The 25110-nt window shown below is 40.7% G+C and overlaps 2 protein-coding genes across 2 annotated transcripts in view; one reads left to right on the top strand and one right to left on the bottom strand.

The window, feature by feature from the left end:
- arap3 (ArfGAP with RhoGAP domain, ankyrin repeat and PH domain 3) overlaps positions 1 to 5915 on the top strand; it is a 44193-nt gene extending 38278 nt beyond the window's left edge. Inside the window, exons 28-35 of the mRNA XM_055221789.1 lie at positions 400 to 528; positions 893 to 1029; positions 1526 to 1608; positions 1733 to 1768; positions 1860 to 1923; positions 2476 to 2613; positions 2689 to 2727; positions 3111 to 5915. Coding sequence (XP_055077764.1) covers positions 400 to 528; positions 893 to 1029; positions 1526 to 1608; positions 1733 to 1768; positions 1860 to 1923; positions 2476 to 2613; positions 2689 to 2727; positions 3111 to 3488 — 1004 coding nt within the window. The 3' untranslated portion in view covers positions 3489 to 5915. The remainder of the gene's footprint in view (positions 1 to 399; positions 529 to 892; positions 1030 to 1525; positions 1609 to 1732; positions 1769 to 1859; positions 1924 to 2475; positions 2614 to 2688; positions 2728 to 3110) is intronic.
- Positions 5916 to 7605: 1690 nt separating this feature from the next.
- stard15 (StAR-related lipid transfer (START) domain containing 15) lies at positions 7606 to 23419 on the bottom strand. The gene is made up of 6 exons (XM_033966467.2): positions 22851 to 23419; positions 13051 to 13198; positions 10724 to 10827; positions 10440 to 10557; positions 10294 to 10346; positions 7606 to 8989 (listed from the first exon to the last, which is right to left on the bottom strand). The coding sequence occupies exons 1-6, from the start codon at positions 22995 to 22997 to the stop codon at positions 8762 to 8764; spliced, it is 798 nt and encodes a 265-aa protein (XP_033822358.1). The 5' UTR covers positions 22998 to 23419; the 3' UTR covers positions 7606 to 8761.
- Between the last annotated feature and the right edge of the window lie 1691 nt (positions 23420 to 25110).

A 25110-nucleotide genomic window follows, 5' to 3' on the forward strand; every position in this document is an offset into this window, starting at 1 on the left:
AAAACGTGCCTGGGAAATCCAGGCTGAGATCTCTCAGCTCATTGGTCATCTGTGATTTGGAAATAAAATAACATTTATCTCACCTCAGTGATATTTTTTTTTCCTCTGATATTTCCAATACGGACAAATCCACCTGTCAGTTGCCCATTTGAAAATGGGGAAATTCACTGGTGACCAGACATACATCTTTGTAAAGTATTGAAGAAGTGTGTTTTCTGGATCTCAAACAAAACAAAATATTGAATTTAACCTGGTTTAATCTAGACTAAACCATGTATAAATTGGTAGAATTTAATCAGAACTAAATTAGAGATTAACTAGGACTAACTGGGATTTAGCTAAGAGCTAAATCAGAACTAAACTGGACTAATCTGTGTTTATGTTTCTCTTCTCCTGTAGAGCGCCCCCTACACCCCAAAGAGCGTGTGCTGGAGCAGGCGTTGCAGTGGTGCAACATGGCTGACCCTAGTTCTGCGTTCCTCATCGTCAAAAAAGTTCCAAAAGAAGACGCCATCAACATATTCACATGTAAGTCTGACTAGTTTAGTCCAGATTTAGACTCGTGTCACTCCTGGTTCAGGGTTTACTCTGTCTGTTAATCTGTCTCCATGTGTAGCATACAGAAGTGAAGCGATGAAGGTCAATATATACATAGTCATGGTTTAATCTTGATTTAGTCGGGTTTAGACTAGGTTTATAACTAGTTTAGATCTGGTTCTCTGTTCTGTTTCCATGTGTAGCATACACAATTGATGATGGTGAGTTTAGTCCTTTAGTCCTTGTATAGCCCTACTTTAGTCTTAGTTTAGACCTAGTTTAGTCGTTGATTTAGTCCTGGTGTAGACCTGGTTTAGACCTGGTTCAGACCTCTCAGATCTGTTTCCATGTGTAGCGTACAAAAGTGAGGTGATGAAGGTGGGCCTGCTGAGGTGCAGAGAGGAACCTCCAAAGCTGCTACAAGGGAACAAGTTCCAGGAGAGAACCTTCCAGATCCAGGGCAACAAGCTGCGCCTCCTCAAGGATAAAAAGGTACTGTCCCCCACCAGAAGAACATACATGCACCTCCACCTACCTTCTAATGAAGCACATACAAGAACCTCCACCCATCTTCTACTGAAGCACACACATGTTCTACTGAAACACACACATGTTCTACTGAAGCACACACATGTTCTACTGAAACACACACGTGTTCTACTGAAACACACACATGTTCTACTGAAGCACACACATGTTCTACTGAAACACACACATGTTCTACTGAAGCACACACATGTTCTACTGAAGCACACACATGTTCTACTGAAGCACACACATGTTCTACTGAAACACACACATGTTCTAGTGAAACACACACATGTTCTCTTGTATAGTAAGGGAAGTCTGGCTCTGTTCAAAGATCCGATTTTTTGAAACAAAATGGCAATCATATTTGTGCTGTCTGCCCCAGGACAGAAGAATGCACCAACATGACTTGAGTGTCTGTGTATTAAACTAAACTAATGTTGATTACTGATCTTCTCAGAGCATTAAACCTGAGAAAGAGTGGAGTCTGAAGTCCATGAAGATCTACATTGGCATCAGGAAGAAACTCAAAGCCCCTTCCAGGTATAGTCCTGATTCTTGACCTAGGTAGACCTGGTTAAGTCCCGGATTAGACCTGGTTTATACCTGCTTTTAGACCTGGTTTATATGGATTATATATTTACTTGTCTTTCTTTTTTCTTTCAAGATGGGGCTTCACAGTGATCTCACACAAACACCAACTGTGAGTATATTCATTCACCCATAAAAACTCGTTTTATTTCATATATTTAATTCTATATAAAATAATCCTTCCTTACACTAAACATGTGCAGGTTCCTGTGCTGCAGTGGGGAGGCAGAGCTGTGGGACTGGATCACCTGTTTCCTCAAAGCTCAGGTCAGCTCCGTCTCTAGGACCATGTACTCACCAATACTAGGGTTCAGATGTAGTAGCAGTATTCTGTTTGCCCAATGAAGAAATGTAGTATTATGTGAGAGTAATTAAGGTCCTAGATAGCCCGGTGTAATAGGCCAGATTAACCTCTGCATAGACTAATCTCAGGGTTAGGCTCGGCAAAGTAGCAAGTAGCAAAGTAGCCTACGCCAGACTGTACCCGTCTGGGCCACTCCATTTGTCACTCTCTGGAGTCTGTGAACACTGTTAGAGCAGAATTAGCTTTAGTCCATCAGAAGAGGTCACTACATTAATGTGGTAGACTACAGGGTTTAGGCCTGTCACGATAACACATGTCAAAGCACTGAAGTAAATATAGACAATAAATGATAATATTGAACCTAAATTATGCCATTGACACAAAAAAACAAGAGTAGATTTAAACCACTAAAACTATTGGGCAGGTTCAGGACTGGTTTATATTCCCCTGTACTTGTTTTCATAGTATCGTACTCACTGTAGTTTCTTTCATATAGTGTTATGTGTTTCTTGTAGAACAATGAAGCGGCTCCTGCTATCCTGCGCAGACACTCCTCCTCTGACATCTCCAAGCAGAAGTTTGGGACCATGCCATTGGTCCCCATCAGAGGAGACGAGAGCAACAGCAGCATGCTCTCAGCCAATCAGACGCTGGTATGTGCTCAAGGGGCGGAGCTTAGCATTGAAAAATAAACGTTCTCCTAACTGAACCTTCTGTTTATTCTTTAGAGAAAACTGCACGACAGAAGGACTCTCTCTATGTACTTTGTAAGTTTATATTTTGATTACAATTCTGTGTCTTTACCCATGCTGTGTGGCTCAGTGGTAGATCCATTGAACCTACACAGGGCAACTCCAATGTCTCCTGCTACAAGTTTAACGGCCCAGGGCCTTGTACAGCACTGTTATTAAACTGAATTCTGAAAGAAGGATACATAAAAGGTCTCATATTACTCAAAATGGGCTCGAGAGCGGAACAAAATGAAGCACATTCTGTATTAACACATGACATGACAAGGTGGAAGAAGGACTTAAGAAGAAAGTGAAGGTGGATGCAAGTGAACGCATCCTTAAAGTCCATGTTTTTTTTCCATAGTGTACATCCTTCGATTCTCTATTGGTAACCTCTAGTCTGACTTCCTGTTTTCTAGCCAATGACAGCGCAGCCTGAGGAGGACCCTGTCCCTGAACCAGACTCGTTCGGGGAGCCCCTTTACGAGGAGGTGGGGGACTTTGGCCTGCAGGTGCTCCAGTCTCTACAGACCAGCTTCAGAACCAGCATTGCCGCGGAGACACAGGAGGTCCCTGCCCACTCACACCTCCACCTGCTTGCCACGGAGACGGGCAGCTGTCAGGTGATCGCTGACGAACAATTGGACTCTCTCTCCAGTCCCAGTTCTGAGGAACTGCTGCTGAAGGAGCTGCAGACTGCACTTGGGAAAAGTGTAGAAGAAGAACAGGCGCCAGAGGACCAACAAACTCCGGAGCAGAGGACAGTAGAAGAAGAGGAGAGGCCGTATGACGTTTGAGCCATGTCAGGAAGTGCTCCACTGTGTCCAGGCATGTCCTTCTTCAATACTGCAGAGCCAAGTTTTATCAGAATTTAACACACTTTTTTCACCTAGACACCAGAGTCATGTGACCTGAATGTAGTGAGCTGAGTGTCTGAATCTTTCTGTGAATGAGGCTCTATTGACTCAGCTAAAGAGCGCAGGGCTGTGGAGTGAATGAGGGAACAGGGGCTTCAGACACAGCCCTGGATTATACATCATAAATCAAATCATCTCTTTGTGGGAATCCTGTTGCCATGGGGGCGTGGACCAACCCCATTTACCGGTCTTGATTTTGGTCTAGATTCTGTTGTTTTTTAATTTCTCTTAACAAATAAGACAGCACTCCAATATGTTTGTGTCTACGGTCTCATGGTCCGTTCCAGTCGTCCTCGGAGGTGGGATTTTCAGAGTTCCGACTTCTACATGACAACTGGAATACCCCACGTTCTCGTAATCCCTACTCGGAAAGTCTGAGAACATTTCACAACAATCCTGACAGCTAAAATATAGACTAGTATAGTACTTGTGTGATTTTCCCTGTAGTTGCTCCCTACTGCCCCCTGCTGTCTGTTAACCTGCTCCTGCTTTGAGCCTCTGCAGTTATAAATGTGCTGTTATGCTCTGTTATCCTAATGTTGCTACACAGAGGTGGGTAGTACTCAGTTACATTTAGTAAATTCTTGGACCACTACTTTGGCCTGTGATGATAACAAATTTTGAAGTGAGATATAGATGAGAGTAAATATAGACAATAAATGATAATACTAAAACCAAACCATAAAGCAGAATTATCCTCCCAAAAGTATTCTAAATGTACAATATAAAAAACAAAACATAAAAACAATTCTAAATGTACAAAATTGAAAGTCAGTTTGTGTCTATAGAGAATCATATTTCTTAATTCAAACATCTGCAGCTCAAATCTCATCATAGTGCCTCACATTGACCCAGAATGTCCCTACTAGTACAAAGAAGTTCCCACAATACACACTGACACCCAAAAAGTATTGTTTCATCTGTATGTATTCAACGATAAGTCAATATAGTGGTCGTATAGTCAGTGACAGTCCTACCACTACTTTGTACTTCTACTTGAGTAATATTATTTTTGAAGTAGCGTTACTCAGTATTTGGCTACTGTACCCACCTCTGTCTGTAAATGCAATAACGATGTCCTTGTGACTAAATCTGACTGGATGCATATCTTGGATGATTTGAGCTCTTTCTTCAGTTTCATGACTTGATTTGTTGAGTTCCTCTGTGGGTTACTGGAGCACAGCATCAGTATTGGACTTTTTAAAGATGCGGAAGAAAAATTCCCACTCAAAGATTAACAAAAGAAGAAGAGTAAACGGTAAACTTTTTAACAGATTTTGACTGGTAATCTCACAGTTTTCAGATGTGTTTTTAATCACAAACACCTGGCTGTATTCAGGGCAGTTTTTGGCCTTAGTTAACATTATGGTTGCTAGGTAACAGCTATAGAATTAACTTTACATACGTCAAATCCATAGACCTAGTGTATAAATGGACATGACTAACCTGATAGCCGTCGCGTTCCAAATAGGAAGTGATCCTAGACGTGCTTCGGGCTCCATCGACTTCAAATCTGTCGCCCCTCTCTGTAACTGCTTCTGTCAGGTTTGTCGTTTTGGTCTTAAAATGTTCATATTTGCCCACTTTACATGATCCTGGTGTTCTTATTTAGCTATTTTGTTCATAAATCAAGATATGAACTAGCATTAGCAACAGGTTTGATTGACAGCGTTGCTAAGCGCCCGCTCTCTGCTAAACCAGTGGTGCAGGCGGACAGAGGCGTTACCTTCAACAGCCTCGCTCCGGATTGGCTCTTTGGTTGGTTGGAATTCTATATATGGAACTCGTCTCCAAATTGGGGGAATATTTGGCATTGATGAACTCTGATTCAGTTCATTTCTTAGACATAATCTGCACTTTAACAATGGCACAATGTTGGCCCAGGAATTTAGTATTTTCGAGTATGACGCAAACAGTGAAACCTTCAAGAACATGTGTGAAGAGTGGACTGTGAAGTGTAAAAATGAGCCTTTGTGAAGAAGGACATGTATGATAGAATCAACATTTTATAAACCACATTTTCTGGATCTATGTTGTGACTTTTCAAAGGGAAATTTGTGTAATGTGATGTAAAATGTGTATGTCCCATAGAGAACGAATGTGTGTGCCTGCGTGTGTGTGCGTGCATATGTGTGTGTGCGAGAGAGAGAGAGAGCCCAGCCTCTGGCCCATAGTCGTCCTCCTGCAGTCTCCTGTCTGTCCTCATGTCGTCACTTATAACTGCACCACATACTCACATGTATTCTGCACGCAGGACCACTTTATGACTGTATATAAAGATTGTAATAAACATTCATTTTTACATAGAGATAAAGTGACTCCTATTTTATATCTGGATTAGTCCTGCTCTAAACCAAGTCCTACTTAAAGAAGACGTATTGCTTTGCGTGTGCTCTATAGTTATAATCTCTGACAACTGTGGATCATTATGTTGTAATTCGGACATTTTAAATCACAATATTGATCTAAAACGACTTTATAAAAGAAAAAAGTCAGCTGACTTTCGCATTAGAAAACTGCGGTGCCCACTGGGAGCTAACATTGCCATAAATGTCATTACAACAATGCTCTGCATGCTGTTGGCGCCCCCTATGGATAGCTTCACATCACACCAGAGAGTGATAGATTTTTTTCATTTGTACCAAAATCACTACGCAACGCTGCTGAATCCTCCTTGTATCACCGATTAAGAAAATAAAACTGGAAAACAAAGTGCATAGGTCAAGTGGGTGGTGAAAACTTGATCGACAAAATGGCGTCTTGAAAATAAGTGATTAAAGATTGGTCAAACATGAATCACTCCAAATACAACTTCAGAGGCTCAATAAGAAGTGAAAACAATTACAACCTTGGTGGGTGAACTGCATCCTGTTTATTAATGCTATACCTGGAATGTTCCACAATATGGCATTCAATTTGTCTATGCTGTTTATTTTTATAGGTGTAATCACATCTTGAGCCAGGTGTCCACTTCCAAGATCTGACCTGTAACTTGGCCTGGTGGTGTAATTGTGTTGTCTCGTGGGAGGTAGTAGTGATGTCACAATACTAAGGAATAGACTCGACACTCAATACCGATTCCGATACCAAGATGATAATAAAAAGAACTATTAAAACTCTTTCTTTAGACAATAGAATGTGATTTTCAACATTAAATGGTAGTACAGTTCAAGATCATTCTAAAGACATTCAGGAAAGGTTAATGTCTGTCCTGTGAATGGGACTTTTTATTGATACTTGCTCAAATGAGTATCTACTTTCGGTACTAGTTTTAGTATCAATTAGTATCTGATTTTTGATATTTGTTACAATCCTAATAGGTGTGAGTGGGGCCTCCTCTTCCAAGATCTGACTTGTAACAGGTGGTGTACTCTACCAGAAATGTTAGGTAGACCACCTCTGAGACCTCGTTGTACGCTCGACTAGTCCCAGTAGTCTTACAGATGCAGAGGTAAGTAAAGTAACAGAACATATTACTTAAGTAAGAGTAACGTTACTTTAGTGGTCCAAGAAATTACCGGTACTCAAGAGTAAAAGAGTATTTGGGAAAAGTACTACTCAAGAAAATTCAAGCATAACTGTCGGGGCATAACGTGTTGTTTGTAATTTGAGGTTAATGTGATTGGAAGAAAACATTAAATACTGCACAAATGTAGTATTTTCAAAGGACAGACACAAAAATTAAACTAAATCATAACTGAAGGAGAAACACAAATGTTCAGCTTATTTCAAATTGTCAACATAAAACTCAAGTTACTTTAGACTTTCTCACAGTAGGAAAAAGAAGCACAACTTTTACTCCCATAAGAGTACTATACTATATTTTTCAACTATAAAATATTTCTCAAGTAGGAGTAAAAGTATGCTGCTAAAAGTATTCTGAATATTATGTTTAAAAAGTTACTCAAATAAATGTAACTGAGTACTATCCACCTCTGAACTGATGTTACAAAACTTTTGGCACACTTTGACATCAACACAATGACCAAACACATTTGAAAATCTTTCTTTATTGTGGTATTTTACAGGAAAGGGCACATTGTCATTCTAAGAAACTTCAAATTTAACAACGCTTTAAATGCCCTATATTACACAAAATGGACTCTTGTGAGCTTTAAACCATGTTATAATGTTGTTACCTCATCAAAAATAGACCTGGAGTTGTGTTTTTCATTCACACATGTTTGAGTAACTCTTTATTATTAGTCTGTCTACATCTTCAAAATGCTCAAAATGCTCTGTTCCACTTTGTGATGTCATGAGGTGGTGGTTTTCAAGTTAAATGGTAAATGTTTTTATATAGCGCTTTTCCTTCAAGGCTCAAAGCACTTTACATCAAGAAACCACTCACCCATTCACACATTCATTCCTACACCAGTGTACACAGACCTTGGGGGGCGTGTGGGTTAAGTGTCTTGCCTAATGACACAAAGGCAATATTCATTTGTGAGAGCTGGAATAGCACTACCGTTTAAATGCACTATGTTTATGATTCTAGTGAAGGTGTACAGAGTTTAAAAACACAGTGGAGCACTTCCTGTATTACCACATGACATCACAAAATGGAGCAGAGTGTTTTCTGAGAGAAGAACTCAGCCTAAATATACAGGATTTGTGTGTGTGAAAGAAACAAAACACAGCTAGAGGTCTGTTTGTGATGGGGAAACAACATGATAACACAGATCAGAGAACAGAGTAATATGGGCCTTTAACCACAAGCGCAGTACAAATCTCTCATCAGACCACGACCTAAACTCAAGAACATTCAAAATGGAAGGTGCATTTACAAAGAGCATGCATTTAACCTAAAGTAATTCTCAATCAGTCCAGTACTAACAAAATCAAAACACTCCAAAACAGACGTGTGTTTTTAATGATATTTTACTCACACAAAATACAGCCAAGAAACAAAGGACAAGTCAGAATACTACTTATGTCATGGGAGTGCTGGTTCAGTTTCAGTCTAGTCCTGGTTAAGTCCTAGCTCAGTTCTACTTCTGTCCTGATTCAGTCCTGGTCCTCACTGCTCTGGTCCTGGTTCAGTCCTGGTTCATTCCTGGTTCAGTCCTGGTTCAGTCCTGGTTCAGTCCTGGTTCAGTCCTTGGTACAGTCCCTGGCTCAGTCCTGGCTCAGTCCCTGCTTCAGTCCCTGCTTCAGTCCTGGTCCTGCTCTTCATCGCTCTGGTCCTTGGCGGGCTTGTCTTCGTTGGCTCCGCTCTCGTCGATGTTCTCCAGGGAGTCGGCCCTCTGGAGGCTGAGGCAGCTCGGGTCTACGCAGGGCAGGCTGTTCTGTTCTGGGTAGAGCCAGGGCTTGAGCTGGGGGCTGTGCTTACGCTTCCACTCAGGATACTTGAGCGAGGCCTTGTAGATCTTACGCATCGCCTGAAGTTAGAAAAAGAGATCAGACAAGCTGCAGTTACACCTTTGACCAGCAGAGGGAGCTCACATTGTATGCTCACATATACAAGCTTCAATTATGGAGAACCAAAATTATCTTACTGATATTTTGCAATGATATCGTGCTTGGGGTGTTCTGCCTGTATGTCTATGGTGGAATGTTCAGCAGTTACCAAGATGACACAATGCACACATTAGCAAACACTGTCAAAAAAGTTCTAAGTCTGTAAACTCAAGAAAAATACAAAATGGATTTAAATAGCACATTTCATAAGCCTGTGATCAATCTGAGCGCTCATGGTCGTGTTTTGGAGTTTGATTTTCAACAAAAAGGTGAGAGTGACTAACTGAAAAACTGTCAATACTGGCTAGCTTGTGACTGCAATGTTATTTGAGAAGGACCTGTTTAACAGCACAAATCAGCTCATATGTTGTAGAGCCAGTTCTTTCTGGTGGGACTGTGTTAAAATAAAGATCAGATTAAAGTCTAACTTGAGTAACAGAGCTTCAGACAGAGCAGTGCCTAGAGTTAGCGTCACACTCCCAGGGAATGTTGATGACATCAGCTGCAAAGTATCAATTTGAAATAAATAAATACAAGAGTAAATGTTGGAATGTATTAAATAAAGTGGTGAATTCAAATATGTGTAAATAAATAAATGCATTTACACATTTATTCTTGGATTTATTTGTTTCCAATTATGTCATTTTTGGTCCTGCATATTCTATAGCAGGACACTAGAGTCACAGTTCAATGTCTCTAACTGAGGGTTTGAATAGGGCCTGGGAGAGATCTCTAGATTACTCAAACATGCATGGATGGGATCTGAAAAACTCATCTGGCATGTTTTTGATGATTGAACAATATTGTAACATGCAAAGTCAACTTTTTGGAGCGTTTTACCATAATACCCCGTCTTTAAGGGTTCATGAGCATTCAGGAGTCATTCTATGAAAAATCAAAGTCAATGAAAATCTATTATTTGCCAAAGGTGTGTAGAGAAAAAGCCATATACTAGAAATAATCTCAATATGTGTTTTGTATGTGAAGCTCTGGTGCATTTGACCTCCTCCAGTGTCTCAGGGGTTAAACCAGTGATGAAGTACAAGAGTTTGAAGTCAGTGTTCTTACTGATAGAACATTTTGGTATCAAATAGCATTGGGACAGCAGGGGACAATTGGCCTTACAAGGACCTTTTTGAACAGACTTGTAGAAGTTCTATCTGGACCCATCACAATAATTACTATAACTGCAATAGATGTACTATGAGTGAAGACCAAACTGTACCTTTGGAGCCACCAACTGAGACACTCTGTTCACCACCCACTTTGGTAATGAACCTGCAACAGAAACAGTACAACTCTGTGATAAACTGGGATAGACCAGAGCCAGTACCAGGTCTAGATCAGGACCATATCAGGACTATCGGGTACCTTTGGGGTCTACCTGGGTGAGGTAGTAGAGGGTGGATGAGTTTGGTCCGGTGGACTGGATCAGGTACCCTGTGAGGAGGGACACCGCGCGCACGTACTCTTTCTTTGGAGGATGTTGCTAAGAAAAAAAAAGGAAATAAATGAAAGTCCTGACAAAAAGTAGTAGTAGTAGTAATAATACTAGTAGTTTTTGTAGTAGTAATAGTAGTAGCAGTGGTAGCGGCTGTAGTAGAAGTAGCAGTAGTAGTAGAAGTAGTAGTAGTAGCAGTAGTAGTAGTACTTACCGGGTGTTTGACGGAGTAGTTGATGATGAGGAAGTCATTGCCCAAAGGAAGCCAAGACCTCATGGTCACAAAGTCTCTGTTCTTCAGTCCAGGGGGACACCTCCCTGAAACAACCCAGCAGCTCTGAACCAGGACTAGACCAGGACTGAACCAGGTCTGGGTACTGTTAAAAGGTACCAGTATGGTACTGTCAAAAAACATTGACACATTCATGCACCAGTGTACACAGACACCAATGGTGAGGTGGGATCAGTGTCTTGCTCAAGGACACAACAACAGTATTTATCTGAGGGAACTGGGCGTAATAGTTGAAGTAGACTCTCAGGAGTAGTGAGTAGTAGTAATAGTAGTAGTACTATTTCTAGTAGTAGTAGTGGTAGCAGACTACTGTAGTAACAGTAGTAGACTCACAGGAATAGTAGTAGCACTACTAGTAGTAGTAAAAATAGAAAATTCACAGGACTAGTAGCAGCAGCAGCAGCAGCGGTATTTATAATAGTAGTAATAGTAGTAATAGCAGTATTTATAATAGTAGCAGTATTTATAGTTGTAATAGGACTATGACTAGTAGTAGTAGCAGCAGTATTTATAACTGTAGTAGACTTACAGGATTAGTAGAAGTAGTAGTAGAAGGCAAGGCAAGTTTATTTGTAGAACACAATTCATACAGAAAGTAATTCAAAGTGCTTTAGAGACTAAGAAAGACATTAATATCACTATATAACAAATCAAAACATAAATAATCACAAATAATCATCATAAAATTAGCATTAAAAGAGGAGAGTGCAGAATAAAACCATTTCAGTCGTATGCACAGCTAAACAGAACCGTTTTGAGTCTGGATTTAAACATTGTCAAAGTAGAGGCCTGTCTCACATCTACAGGAAGATTGTTCCAGGTTTTAGTTGCATAAAACTGAAACGCTGATTTCCCATGTTTAGTCCTGACTCTGGGACCAGCAGGAGGTCGGTCCCTGAAGTCCCTGAGTGTGAGATGGTTCATTTGGCACTAACATGTGGGAAATGTACTTTGGTGCTGGTCCATGGAGAGACTTGTTCATAAGCAGAGCTGCTTTAAAGTCTATTCTCTGAGCCACAGGAGCCAGTGCAGAGACCTGAGCGCAGGACTTATGTGCTCACACTTCCTGGTTCTAGTCAGGACTCGAGCAGCAGTGTTCTGGATGTACTGCAGCTGTGTTAAGGCTCGTTTGGAGAGGCCAGTGAGCAGGACGTTACAGTAGTCTAACCTACTGGAGACAAATGCATGGATAAGTCTCTTAGACTCTGGTTTTGACAGTATACCTTTGACTTTTGCAATGTTTTTAGGTAGTAAAAAGCTGCAGATATTATTGATTTGATGTGACTATTCAAGTTCAAGTCTGATTCCATTATAACCTCTAGATTTCTAGCCTGATGTTTAGTTTAGATTTAAAGAGAGAGACTGGAGGTGACTGCTAACACTTTCTCTCTGTTTCTTTGGGCCAAAGACGATGACTTCAGGCTTGTCTGAGTTTAGCTGGAGAAAGTTGTTTTGCATCCACACACTGATCTGTTGGATGCAGTGTCAGAGTGAATCCACTGGTCCATATTCACCTGCTGCAGTGAGACATAGATCTGAGTGTCATCTGCATAGTTGTGGTAGGACACATTATTTCTGCGCATTAACTGGCCTAACGGCAGCATGTAGAGATTGAACAACAGGGGTCCCACGATTGACCCCTGGGGCACTAAGTATCAAGGTCGCTGTAGGGTTGTTATTTGCATTGTGTAATTGATGGCATTTTTAATCCCCTGAACCTTGTCATTAAAGAATACTGCAAACTCATTGCACTTAGATGTGGAAATTAGTTCTAACAGCAGCGGAGCTGGAGGGTTTGTTAATATGTTTACTGTTGCAAACAGGACATGAGAGTTATTAATGCAACTCACAATAATGTTGGAAAAATCCCTCTCCCTTGTTCTACATAAACTGTGGTTGTACATGTTGTGCATCTTTTCTCTGTAAATCTCATAATGTACCTGGAGCTTTGACTTGCTCCATTTCCACTCGGCCCTCCGACACTCCCTTTTCTGTGCCCTGACAGCATTCACAGAAAGAATTCCTTTGGTTTCTTCTCTGTCTTGTCAGAAATTTTGTTAAAAATGTTAAAATGGTTTTGGTTTACTTAAATGAAAATCACAACTAAACAAAATTTCCAGCACTGGAAGAGGTAAAATGATTAAAAAGCAGAGCAGAAGCAAGGTTTGTGTCTGCACTCTTCAGAAGCAGGAAGCTGAGTGGCAGTAGACTTAAAGGACTAGTAGTAGTAGCAGTAGTAGTAGACTTACAGGAGTAGTATCCCACGTCGGCGTTGACAGTGAGGCGTCCAATGTCGTAGGTGTCAATCATGTTTGTGTCCCACTTTCTCCTGTAGGGGGTGTCATGGAGCACGTCATACACTGTCTCCGCGGGAACATCTTTGCACACGATACGCATCTGACAACAAACAAAATGTGACCAAATTATTCTACAGTTTGTTGCAACACACATGAAATCATAACACTTTAAAGTGGGACAAAACACTTAAGCTCCGCCCACAACCACATTTGAAATAGAGCTACTAAACTGGGCAGTGCGTGGAGGACTGAAGGGAAGAGTGAGGGGAAAGGAGTGACGGGGTCTGGAGGGGTAAAGGGGAGACTAAGGGGAGGAGGGGCAGTGCCTGGAGGACTAAAGGGGAGAGTGAAGGGGGAGGAGGGGTGAGGTCTGGGGGTATAATGAACAGTGTTGTCTATTCAGTCTAGTGCAGTCCAGTCTGATATACTTCTGTTACAGGGAGTATTATACCTCTGATGACGCTGGCCAAGATAACAAGGGCTGATTGGACAATGTTGGTCTGACTCAGGTTTGTCCTGCCGACACTCACACTGCACTGGATGCTCTTTCAAACAGTCATTGTTTTATTTTGAATTCATCTCTAAATTGCAGTGATTCTTTTTGTATTTTTTGCGACATTTTGCTTCAGCAGTGAACAAAGGTCAGTGCAGGCTCTACAATGACATCACTCTGTCAAGCTCTGAGTCTGTGTGATCCAGCACAGGCAGAACAAACAGCAGCTTCACCTACGCTACACCACAGGCGGGACAACAGTCTCACACATACAACAACTTCACACATGTTAGACCCACCACAAGCAGAACAAACCTGCTCCACACGTTAGATGCAGCACAGACAGAACAGACAACAGCCAATAAGGATTCTGATACCACAATGATAACAACAAACACTCTTTCTTTATACAATAGATATAGATAGATATGTTCCACCGTAAATGGTGGTACTTTCTTTTATATTCCCCCGTGGCCTTATATCTGTGTAATCCCTCAGTCGTCCAGTAGGTTCCATAGTGGTCCATGGCTGTATACTAGTCTATGTGTCTTATACAAGATCATTCTAAAAATATTCAAGAAAGGTTCATTTCTGTCCTGTGAATGTGACTTTTTTAGTATTGATACCTGCTCAAAAGAGTGTGTGGTTCCAGTACAGGTTTTAGTATTGATTAGTATCAGATTTTCGATACTTTTGACAACTCTGTGTTAGATCCAGGCCAGGCAGGATGGTCATCAGGTGGAGGTCAGTGTGTCGCTCTCATACTGTTAGACTCAATGGAAAATGTGGAACCGGAGACAGCATCTCCACACGGACACACAACACGCAATGACCACACAAAGGAGACTACGGTCAAGGTGTGCTACAAGGCAGGTAAACTTGCCTGAGAAGCCAGTCCCTTCTACATTACGTTTGAATCCAGATGGGTCTGGAATCGAGAGAGTGACAAACCTCCATCCTAACTTCAAACGGAGCAACCATATTCGATAATTTGCATCAGTCCTTTGTTGTTGTTGTTTTGGTTTTTTTCTACTTTTTTATTAGTAAGTTGAAATATTAGCTTTGATATGTTCATTTGCCCATCGATATCTCCTATTTGAAGTCTGGGAGAAAGGATATGGTTCCAGATCCACTCGTCTTTGTAAAGTTTTGTCAAAGCATGTGGTTCTGGTGGGACAGGGGAGGTAAACGTGGACATGTGACACTGTAAGGGTCCAATCAGTTCTAGTTCAAAAACAGTTGTATTTTATCATAACAAGCTGTCATGGTTTACTTTTGGTCCACCACTTGTCTCTATTGAGTTGTTATTGCTCTGAATAGAATGTTTCACAGTTTGGTATTCATCTTATATTTCACAATGGAGATGAGCAGGTGACACCCCACATTAACTTACAGGTCAGAGCTGTGGACAGACACCCTTCCTTGCTCAATGTAACAATGTTTTTAAAGGCAATTAAAGCCCCTGTGAAAAAATGAATGCTAGATACCTTTAATGCCATACTCTGTAGCATTCAGGCAAAAGAATAACATCAGACACCAGAAATGTTATGTAGTGCACCTTTAAAGAAAGTCTTCAGTGCAGAGAAATTAGTGATAAACCATGAAATAAGACTATATGACATTCAAACAGACCTATACAAACACCAGGAGAATCTTCTCACAGAGTTCTGCACATGTACTGACTATAATATAGACTATAATACAGTTAGTCTGCTGCAGAACACACTGCACATTTATATCGATAAGGCATTTATATTGAAACAACGGTCGATGTTAGGGAGATATGTCTGCGTGTCTGACTGGAGCTAACATCAGCACATGTCTGGGACATTACATCATTCACAATTTTTTTCTCTATTGGAGATGGACAAAGTATTTTGCAGCTTAACAGTGCACTGTGTAACTTTTCTGACAGAGGCTCTTCCACCTGCCTCTCTCCATGGACATTGCTTGTCAATGCCTGTCTCAGTGGAGACAAGCAGGGGACAGCACCAGGTTCAGTTACAGGTGAAGAGGTGAACCACCACACAATGACAAGACCTGGAGTATGTCCTGTCCCTCCCCAGGATCAGTTCAAATATATTCAGAACCAGACCAAGCTCAGCCCAAACCAGACCAAAGCCAGTCTCACACAGACCAGTCTCACACAGACCAGTCTCACACAGACCAGCTCACACAGACCCAGACAGAACCTGTCTGCAGTCTTGACCGTTCTGAACCCAGTCTGAAGTGGGACTGTGATGATTACAATATAAAAATCAAATCAAAACAAAACAAAACAAAAAACATGCTAAAATAACTAAATAACAAAATGCAGTTCTTAAGTCATTAGTTTCTACAGATCAAATCTCCCCATGCTGAGAAAAAAAAAAAAAAGTCAGAACCCAGTTAAAGCCCAGTCTTCACCAGCCCAAACCTGTTCTGGATCAGTTCAAACTCAGTACAGTCTGGACCAGTCAGAAACAGTCCAAACCAAGTCCGGACCAGTCATGGAGTCCAAACTCAGTCAGAGCCAGTCCAATCCAAGTTCTGAGAAAAGGCAGCCGTTCCAAATTCCAAAAAGTAAACTCTTTTTGCCCAAATGTTATGAAAGCTCCCCGTTATCTAATATGACATGAATATGACAATGGGACATTATTACGGAAATGTTTTTTGTTTGTTTTCATTTTACATTATGTTGTTTCTGTCAGATTCATCAATGTTTCTTGTCACAATGTTATCTCCTCATTCCAAGCTCTAAATAGATTAAAGCAGCTATTTTTTTTATTTTTTTTTATTTAAGAATAACAGGAGAATAAATGATTTTGCCTCCACATTTTAAAGTCACGGATGAGAACCATGGAGACACTATTGGACAATAAGTGCCTTTAACTAGACTTTTAACAGTCATGGTTCATGTCCTGTTCTTCAGGCTCTTCAAATCCAGCTGTGACAAATATGTGGTTTCTTTAAGAGCCAAATCAGAGCTCGTAGATCACCCAGAGTACAGACCTGCTCCTCTTACCTCTGCCTCTGCCTGAGAGGGAGAGATCATGCCCCTAATGTCCCTCCGAGCCACCGTACACTCTCATTACAAAGCAGGCTCCTGTGTAAGCCAGTGGGGCAGTACAAGGTGTTTGAGCTGTAGTAGTCAGAATGTAATAGTAGTAGTAGTAGCAGCAGTAGTGTAATGGAGTTTACTGTGGATTCAAAAGGATCTGAGTCTAGCAGTATCAAGTCACGGGGCCTAAACATGGCCACCCACCCAAGTGAATGGACTGAGGTCAATGGCACATATCTCTAGTTTAGCCTTTAGTGGATAGGTACGTCCGGTGGCTCTCATGCCCACCGATCATCTGCAGTAGTCTTGTATATGACGTGACTGGTCTGACCAATCAGAGTGAGACTAGCTACAGCGGCACTTGAGCGGTGCTAGAGTGATGGACTTTGAGCTGAGAACAAGTTTATGATCTAAAAATATGTAAAAATTTGTGATTGCATTGCGCACTATGGGAAGAATGTTTTCTGGGCAGGAGGGATTTTTTTTTGTTGTAGTACCAGTGAGTGGCCACTAATCCAACTCGAGAAAGCTCTAAGCATCAATAACCTATCCATAACAAAAGATGAAATTAAATCTGTCAACTGGGCAAAATGTTGTAGGAGTGAAGAAGTTTTGCTGCTCATCCAGTTATTTTAATAGATCCATGAGTAGAATTTCCAGCCTCATTCACTCTGAACCGTACCAACCCATTTAAGGGGTCCCTAGTGGCCCTAAGTGCACCCCAAGGTAGTATGTTCCAAAGGTGTGTAGCCTTCTTCAGCTCTTGGTCCATTTAATCTAGAACTAAGCATCACAGTGAGATAATAGAACAAGAGAAACAATTCAAAACAAGAAAAAAAAAAGATAATAGTTTACTCATCAATTTGACTCAGTCTTGTAACAAAGCACTGTACTTCAATTGATAACATCTTCTATGTCAATCCAAAAACAAAGTTAGCACGTGAGCAACAGCTGTTTCCTGTTTATCCATGCACTGCACTTGCTCCAAAATAGAAACTCTATTTGCAGTGTATAATGGATCAAATATGAGCCAAAACCAGTGCATTACATAAACAGAGGTTCAAATGGGGCGGAGAAGTACAGAGAAGTCGTCTGGCAAATCCAGACTGATATCCCTGAAATGCAAGGGAACCATGCCCGTGTGTAGTCTGGATCTAAACAATAACACTGTGTTCATGTGGCCCTGGGAAATGTTTTCAAAAGCTCTTTGACTAGACATTCACCTGTACGTGTTTACTGTCAGTATAAGAGCAATAGAGGTTTGCGCAGGGTCACTATTTAACTTTTCTGGTAACAGTTCTGCCATTTCCTTGATGTTATTGCTTACTTAGAATGTTCCACAATATAACCTTAGGCATATCTATCTTGATTTAGTCAATTTAATCATTTTTACAGCTCCTCAAAAAACATGCATTCTTCTTCTGCAACTTGTGGCGGCACCTTGTCTGCTTCCCATAGGCATAAATAAGTGTAATCCCATACTGTTGAACATTCCAGGCAAAGTATGCACAGTTCTATGGAGACAAGCAGATGGCGGACTCTCCACCAGAAAAGTTACATAGTGTACCTTTAATGTTAATTGCCAATGTTTGATTAAAGAGGGGGTATTTTACTTCTACGGGATATTAACTGCTAACACATAACATGTTTAGATCACCATGTAACCTTTTATTGATTAAAACTACATATTAACATCTTTAATAAGTTTAACTTTCATATTTGACATAGTGAGTCTCCCCTCTATTTGCTCTCTGCTTTAAGTCACTCCCCCTTCAGAGCACTATCACAACACAATCAACAATACTTCCTGGTTAATATTACTGGTAAAAAATAATGTTAAAATAATTCAATAATTGGTTACTCAAAATGCCGACTTTTCGAGATAAAAACACTTGAATGCAAACATGATGGAATCCCAACTTCTCATCTCCGAAACTCCAGCACCTGAGAACCACATGGACGCAGCATTAACTGGAAGTAGTTTCCTGTTTCCTCAAACTTCAGCCATATCTCCAGGCACTACAAACTTCGCTGAGATGTCTTTTAAAGGGGCCATATTAGACTATTTTGTGATCTCTGTTATAATGTTGTTTCCTCATCACAAACAGACCTGGAGTTGTATTTCATTTCATTCACGCGTTTAACACACAAACCCTGCATATTTAGGCTGAGTTCTCCTCTCAAACTGAAAACACTCTGTTCCACTTTGTGATGTCATGCAGTAATACAGGACGTGCTCCACTGTGTTTTTAAACTCCACACACCTTCACTAGAATCATTTGGATAATTTCAGCCCTAGAATTGCCAATCTCTACTGAACAAAAGGTAAAAGGAGCTGTTAACTTGAAAACAACCACCACATGACATCACAAAGTAAAACAGAGCATTTTGAGCCTTGGAGATGTGGACAGACTAATAATAAAGTGTTACTCAAACATGTGTGAATAAAACAAAGCACTACTTTAGTTATGTTTTTGATTAGGTAACACTATAACATGGCATAAAACTCACAAGAATCCATTTTGTGTTCTATCTTGGACTTTTAATCAAAAAGTATAATTCAGGTTAGATTTTGATTTTACTTATTAACAAAATGACTGGAGGTTTGAACAAATGTGTTTCTGTTGTTTGTCGAGATGGGATCAAATTGAGCACATTTCCGACAGCACCATTCTAATTTAAATCTCACAATTGATATTTGAGACCTGTGTGCTGCTGCTCACAGGAAATCATCAACAAGATTCCCAAATACTGGAGGGACCAACAATCCTGAAGAGTGCTTTTGGTGTTTAGTGTCTACTGTCCCACTGGGCCACCGTAGCTGTGCCTGATGCGTCTTTTCCACTGGCCTCTCTGGTTTCGATGTAACTCTATCAGCGCCTCCTGCTCCATGTTAAACTTTTATAGGCCTGTGTCTCGCTGTGGTGAGACCTGGATCATCCCTACACATGTCAGAGGTCCACTGTTCATACTGGGCTTCCTCAGATCTTTACTTTTTATTATACTACGAAATACTGCGTACATGTGAGGAATGTGCTATATCCATTATAGTGTTGCCTCGATACTCAAATTTCAAACTTGATTTCAATACTAAGGAACAGACTTGATACTCAATATTGTTTCCGATACCACGATAACACTTAAAACCCCTCTTTCTTTAGATAATAGAATGTGATTTTCCACATTAAATGTTAGTACTTTCTTTTATATTCCCATGTGGCCTTATATCTGTGTAACCCCTCAGTGGTCCAGGTAGATTCCACAGTTCTAAATGAGTGAACTAAGGAACTATAGTCAGATTAAATTCATGATTCAAGTTCTGTCTTTACATAAATACATTGTTTCTTCGTAGTTCTTTTCTGTATAGTTGTTTTTGTATTTGTTGTTTAGTCTTGTGAGCGCAATCTGGGTCAGATACACAGAGATACATAATACTTTTGAGAGCTTTGGCCACGCCCCCTTTTGAGTCGACTAATCAATTGATCGAAGAATTTCTTTTATCAACTACAGCCCAGTCTCCATATTATTATCTTGGACTTTTGCACAATATGTGCAACACAGTTTCATTAAAAGTGTTGAATGATCCTTATCCATCACTGCAGGCAGATCTGGTGTAGTCTAAGTTTAGATATGGTTTAGTTTGGGTTTAGACCAGGTTTATGCCTGAGTGAGACCAGGTTTAGTTCCTTGTGATCTGGTTTATGTGTATTTACGTGGTATGTCAGATGCAGGTCAGTGTGCCGCACTCCGAGATTGAGAGGAAACGGATCAGACCTGGATCCGGCCTTATGTTTCAGGGAAACTAGGGAGGACAGGTTCACTCCTGTTTGTGATGATCAGACATGAGGCAGAGTATTACGACTTAAATTACTACTACTACTGCTAAACTACTTTCAGACCACACTGTATCACACTGAAAGTAGTACACTACTGCAACTATTACTGGTGTTACTTTTTCTTATTCTGCTGGTAGGACTGTAACAGTTAAAGAACCTGTGCGTGATCTTCCACAAGTATTTGAGCAAAGTGTATCTTGTCAGTACTGATATATTGTATAAGCAGCTCTTCAGGTCAATATAAGTCACATGTGTACTGTCTGCATCTAATTATAAAGCATTTTGTTGTCCGATAATCAGGAAGTGCACTGTTAGAATACTAGTCGTTGGTAGCATTATTGTGAAACTCTGCTCTGGTCCCTGAAATTTGTGCAAAGCACTTATAAACTCATCGTGGTGAATAATTAGAATGTTCAGAATGCATAAGGTAAGTGAGGAATCACTTTGGACCACTGCAAAAGGCTTAAAATGAACTAGTTCTGTTTTTCATGTTTTTAAAACAGTAAAAATCAGGTGCTATTCTCTCCACTGGATTTGAGTTGGACTTTATGGCTTGTTCTGCTGTTGTGAAAGATCTTCGTCATGATGATGTCATTTTCCTGGCCACTTTCAAAGACAGCAGATCCAGATGGACAGATAGACCAGGTGTAGATTCTGTTCAGACAACTACAGAAAGTCTGACTCAGTTTTGAGCCTGAGAAGAGAGCTGACTTTAATAATTGAGCAGCTCTTTGTGAAGTACTGAAGCGTTTTTCCTTCTGCATTAATATGTAAGAAACACTAAACCAGGCTGGGGATAGGGATGGCACTATTATAACATAACTACAACAATCTCTCTGTAGACACATGCTGACCGCTTCATATCACACGGACCACAAACTATGGCACATTTTCACACCTGGAGAAACAAAGGCTCCTCTCAAACCAAACCTGCTCCCATGATGTGGATTGGTGTGTGCTCTGGAGATAGTGTGATGTTCTGAAGATGGTGCAATGTTCTGGAGATGGTGTGATATACTGGAGATGGTGTGATGTTCTGGAGATGGTGTGATGTTCTGGAGATGGTGTGATGTTCTGGAGATGGTGTGATGTTCTGGAGATGGTGTGGTGTTCTGTAGATGGTGTGACATACAGGAGACGGTGTGACGTTCTGGAGATGGTGTGACGTTCATTCTAAAGCCAGTTTGATTTGATGACCTATAACACCAGCCTGCCCTGGGACTACAGGAGGAATTGGCACTAGTGTTACAACCATAGACTGTATAAAGAAGTGGACTAAGTGAGTGGGACATCACCCATCGCGTTTGGCTCCAGCCAAATGAAGCTCATTGAGGCTAGAGAAGTTATAGGGACCAATAGGGAGCCGAGTTACATATTTGAAATTCCAACCACGAGTATCATAGCAACGAAAGAGCCAATCCAGACTGAGAATGTTGAAGGTAACGCCCCCTTACCGCTGGTTTAGAAAGAGGGTGGGCGCTTATCAAAGGGGTCAATCAAACCTGTTGCAAACACTAGCAGGAGCACCCTGGGGAGAGAAGGCACCCGATTTGTCTGTTACTAATGTTCATATCTCGATTTATGGAGACAAAGCAATTACAGAGAGGGGGGCCACAGTTTTACAATGTGAAGTGAAATGGTGACAAAGTTGATGGAGCCGGAAGCATGCCCATGAGCACTTCCTATTTGAAATGCTGAGGCTGGCACATTAGCTGTGTCCATTTATAGATACAACCTGGTACAATGCATCTCTAGGTTAATGCATATTGTGAACGGTGCCTGTCTCATTTAATAAATAAATTAAACTAAACTAAACCTCAAACATCACAAAACATACATACAGCAAACCAAACCTGCAATCAGACTTAAACCAGATGCACACGCAGACATCTGGCTCTTCAGAAGTGGGCTCTGCTCTGGTGTGCCACAAGGGTCAGTTCTAAGGCTGCTTTTGTTTTCTATTCCCTCTATATGAATTCCCTCATACCATTTGACTAGTGTTGTCATGATACTAAAATTTCAAACTCGATTTTGATACTAAGGAGTAGAATTGATACTTATTCCGATACCACAAAGAAACAACAGAATGTGACTTTCAATATTAAATGTTAGTGTAATCCTGTGTAATCCCTCAGTGGTCCAGGTAGGTTCCATAGTGGTCTATGTCTAGTCTAGTCTGCGGTTTTATACTTTTACTTGTTATACAGCTCAAGACCATTCTAAAGGAAAGGTTCATTTCTGTCCTGTGAATTGGACTTTTTAGTATCGAATAATGAGTATCTATTTTTTATCTAAACCAAGTTCTTATATTGAATGAGATAATTAAATCCACATGTATCTAATAATAATAATGAACATGTGAACATATGTGTGGCTGTAGTACCTTGATTTTCTGTACGGTGGCGCTCTCCTCAGCACGAATCCACACTGTGATGTTGTTCTTGTTGAACTTGGGGATCCAGCCTTCGGGATTCAGACACTGGTCTTTGAAGGAGGAGAAGTCCTGGTCATCCGGGATTTGAACCGGCATCCTTCTGCCTCCAGCTACCACAAGTGAGACCCAAAAATAGCCCAAGATATAGATGCAGTTTGGGGATATAAAAATAAATGAAATAGGGATAAAATACAGAAGAAACTTTGCAAATATTGTTACACTAGAATGTTCAAAAATGTCTTCTTGGTGTCTATAGAGAGAAACAAATACCACAAATATGATCCTAGAAAATGGTGTCCAGGTAAAAAGTCCCAGTTTGTGTCAAAGTCTCTATAAAAATGTGCGCACAAATGACCTACACTGAAGAAGTGTGAAGTGAAAAAACAAAAACAAAACAAATACGTGAAGAGAATATGTGTGTCCCTAAAGCAAGTGAAGAACAGGTCAGATGAATGGGACAGTTGCAGAAAAGTGACAGGTGCAGAAACAGGACAGTATCAAAGATACACAAGAGAGCAGTGAGAGAGAGAGACAAGAGAGCACTCTGAAATAGGAGAGAGGAGAGAGGACAGAGTGCTCACTCTTACACAGGACAGAGAGGAAAGAGGACAGAGCACTAACTCTGACACAAGAGAGGACAGAGCGCTCACTCTGACACAGGAGAGAGGACAGAGCGCTCACTCTGACACAAGAGAGGACAGAGTGCTCACTCTGACACAAGAGAGGACAGAGTGCTCACTCTGACACAGGGACAGTATTTAAGTTTTTAATGGACATTTCTATTAATTTTAATGGGGTTCAGTGAATCCTGCTTACAATTTCTGTGCTTGGCCTTTCATATCAACTTCATTCAAACTCCAGACTTTTATGAAATATACATTGGACCTAATTTACATGAATATTTACTTGATTTTTGATTTGTGATTTTTCTTCATAGTTTTGAGGTCCTCACCCTCTGCAAAAACAAAAAACAAACAGTTTTTATGTATAGAAATGTATTTTATTCTACTTGATTCTACTCAGATTTGTTAACACTTCTGAACACATTTTTTATTAACATCATGATATTTACACAGGGTTTGTTTTGTGTTTTCTTATTGCACTTTAATAAACACAAGGGGCAGAGGAATATTTCCTCTCCAAATGTGTCGTCAGAGTGAGACTTCTGTATGCCGTAAGCTATCTCTGCCCTCATTGTTTAGCTGGACCATGATGCCTTCAAAACACTCTGGAAAACATTTGACTAAACCAGGACATCAGGACAAAACCACACCAGGATCAAACCTGGAATACAGAACTAAACCAGGACTAAATCAGGTCCAATCTGGGAGTAAACTGTGTCAAACCAAGATTGAACCTGGACTAAACCTGGACTAAACAAGTCTTCATTTGAATAGTGGTGGTACGTTTTCCCATGCCCCTGAAAGCAGCACAGGGAGGTGACACCTGAGCAGGTAAGGGGGTGGGGCTTGTGTCAGGTTGCAGCTTCAGTTTCATTGTGAGACAAAAACATGAGTGTGGAGAGTTTCCACTGACGACACAAGCAGACCGGTCCAGGACAATGCACAGGCCCGGGACACAAGACGCACTGTTTTCCTATTGACCTACAGAGCCAAAAATATTACCGTGCAAGACACATACTGTGTTAACACTTCTGCCATTTAGTGCTTCAAATTACATCTTTTAAACAGACCTATTTGCCAAAATGGAATTTTCAGAGCTTTTAACCATGTTCTAGTTGTTTCACCATTGACCCTCTGAAGTTGTATTTGGAGTGATTCACGTTTGAGTAATTTTTAATTGCTTGTTTTCAAGGCACCATTTTGCCAATCAGTCCTTGTTTTCTCCACCAGCACACCCCCCACTGTGACGTACGCACTTCGTTCTCCTGTTTTATGTTCTTAATAAGTGATAGCATCTACAATGAAGCCACTGAGAATGATTTAAATCGACATAAACCTGTTACAACATGCCGTTGCCAGGTATTGCAGAGATTTACTTTCTTAGCTTTAAAGGTTTAGGTTTTGTCATTTAAAATTGCCGTTTAAATGTTTGCACCTTAGAGCTCCTGGTGTCCTCAGTGAGCTCATAGTCCCATTCAGAGCAGTGGCTCCATCACACGAGGAGCCACTGCTCTGGGAACAATAGGAACTTGAACATGCCCCTGAGAAAAACACCCTTTGGACTGTCCACATTCTCAGTCCATACG

The sequence above is a fragment of the Periophthalmus magnuspinnatus genome, chromosome 5 (assembly GCF_009829125.3).
Source record: "Periophthalmus magnuspinnatus isolate fPerMag1 chromosome 5, fPerMag1.2.pri, whole genome shotgun sequence".
Taxonomy (NCBI): domain Eukaryota; kingdom Metazoa; phylum Chordata; class Actinopteri; order Gobiiformes; family Gobiidae; genus Periophthalmus; species Periophthalmus magnuspinnatus.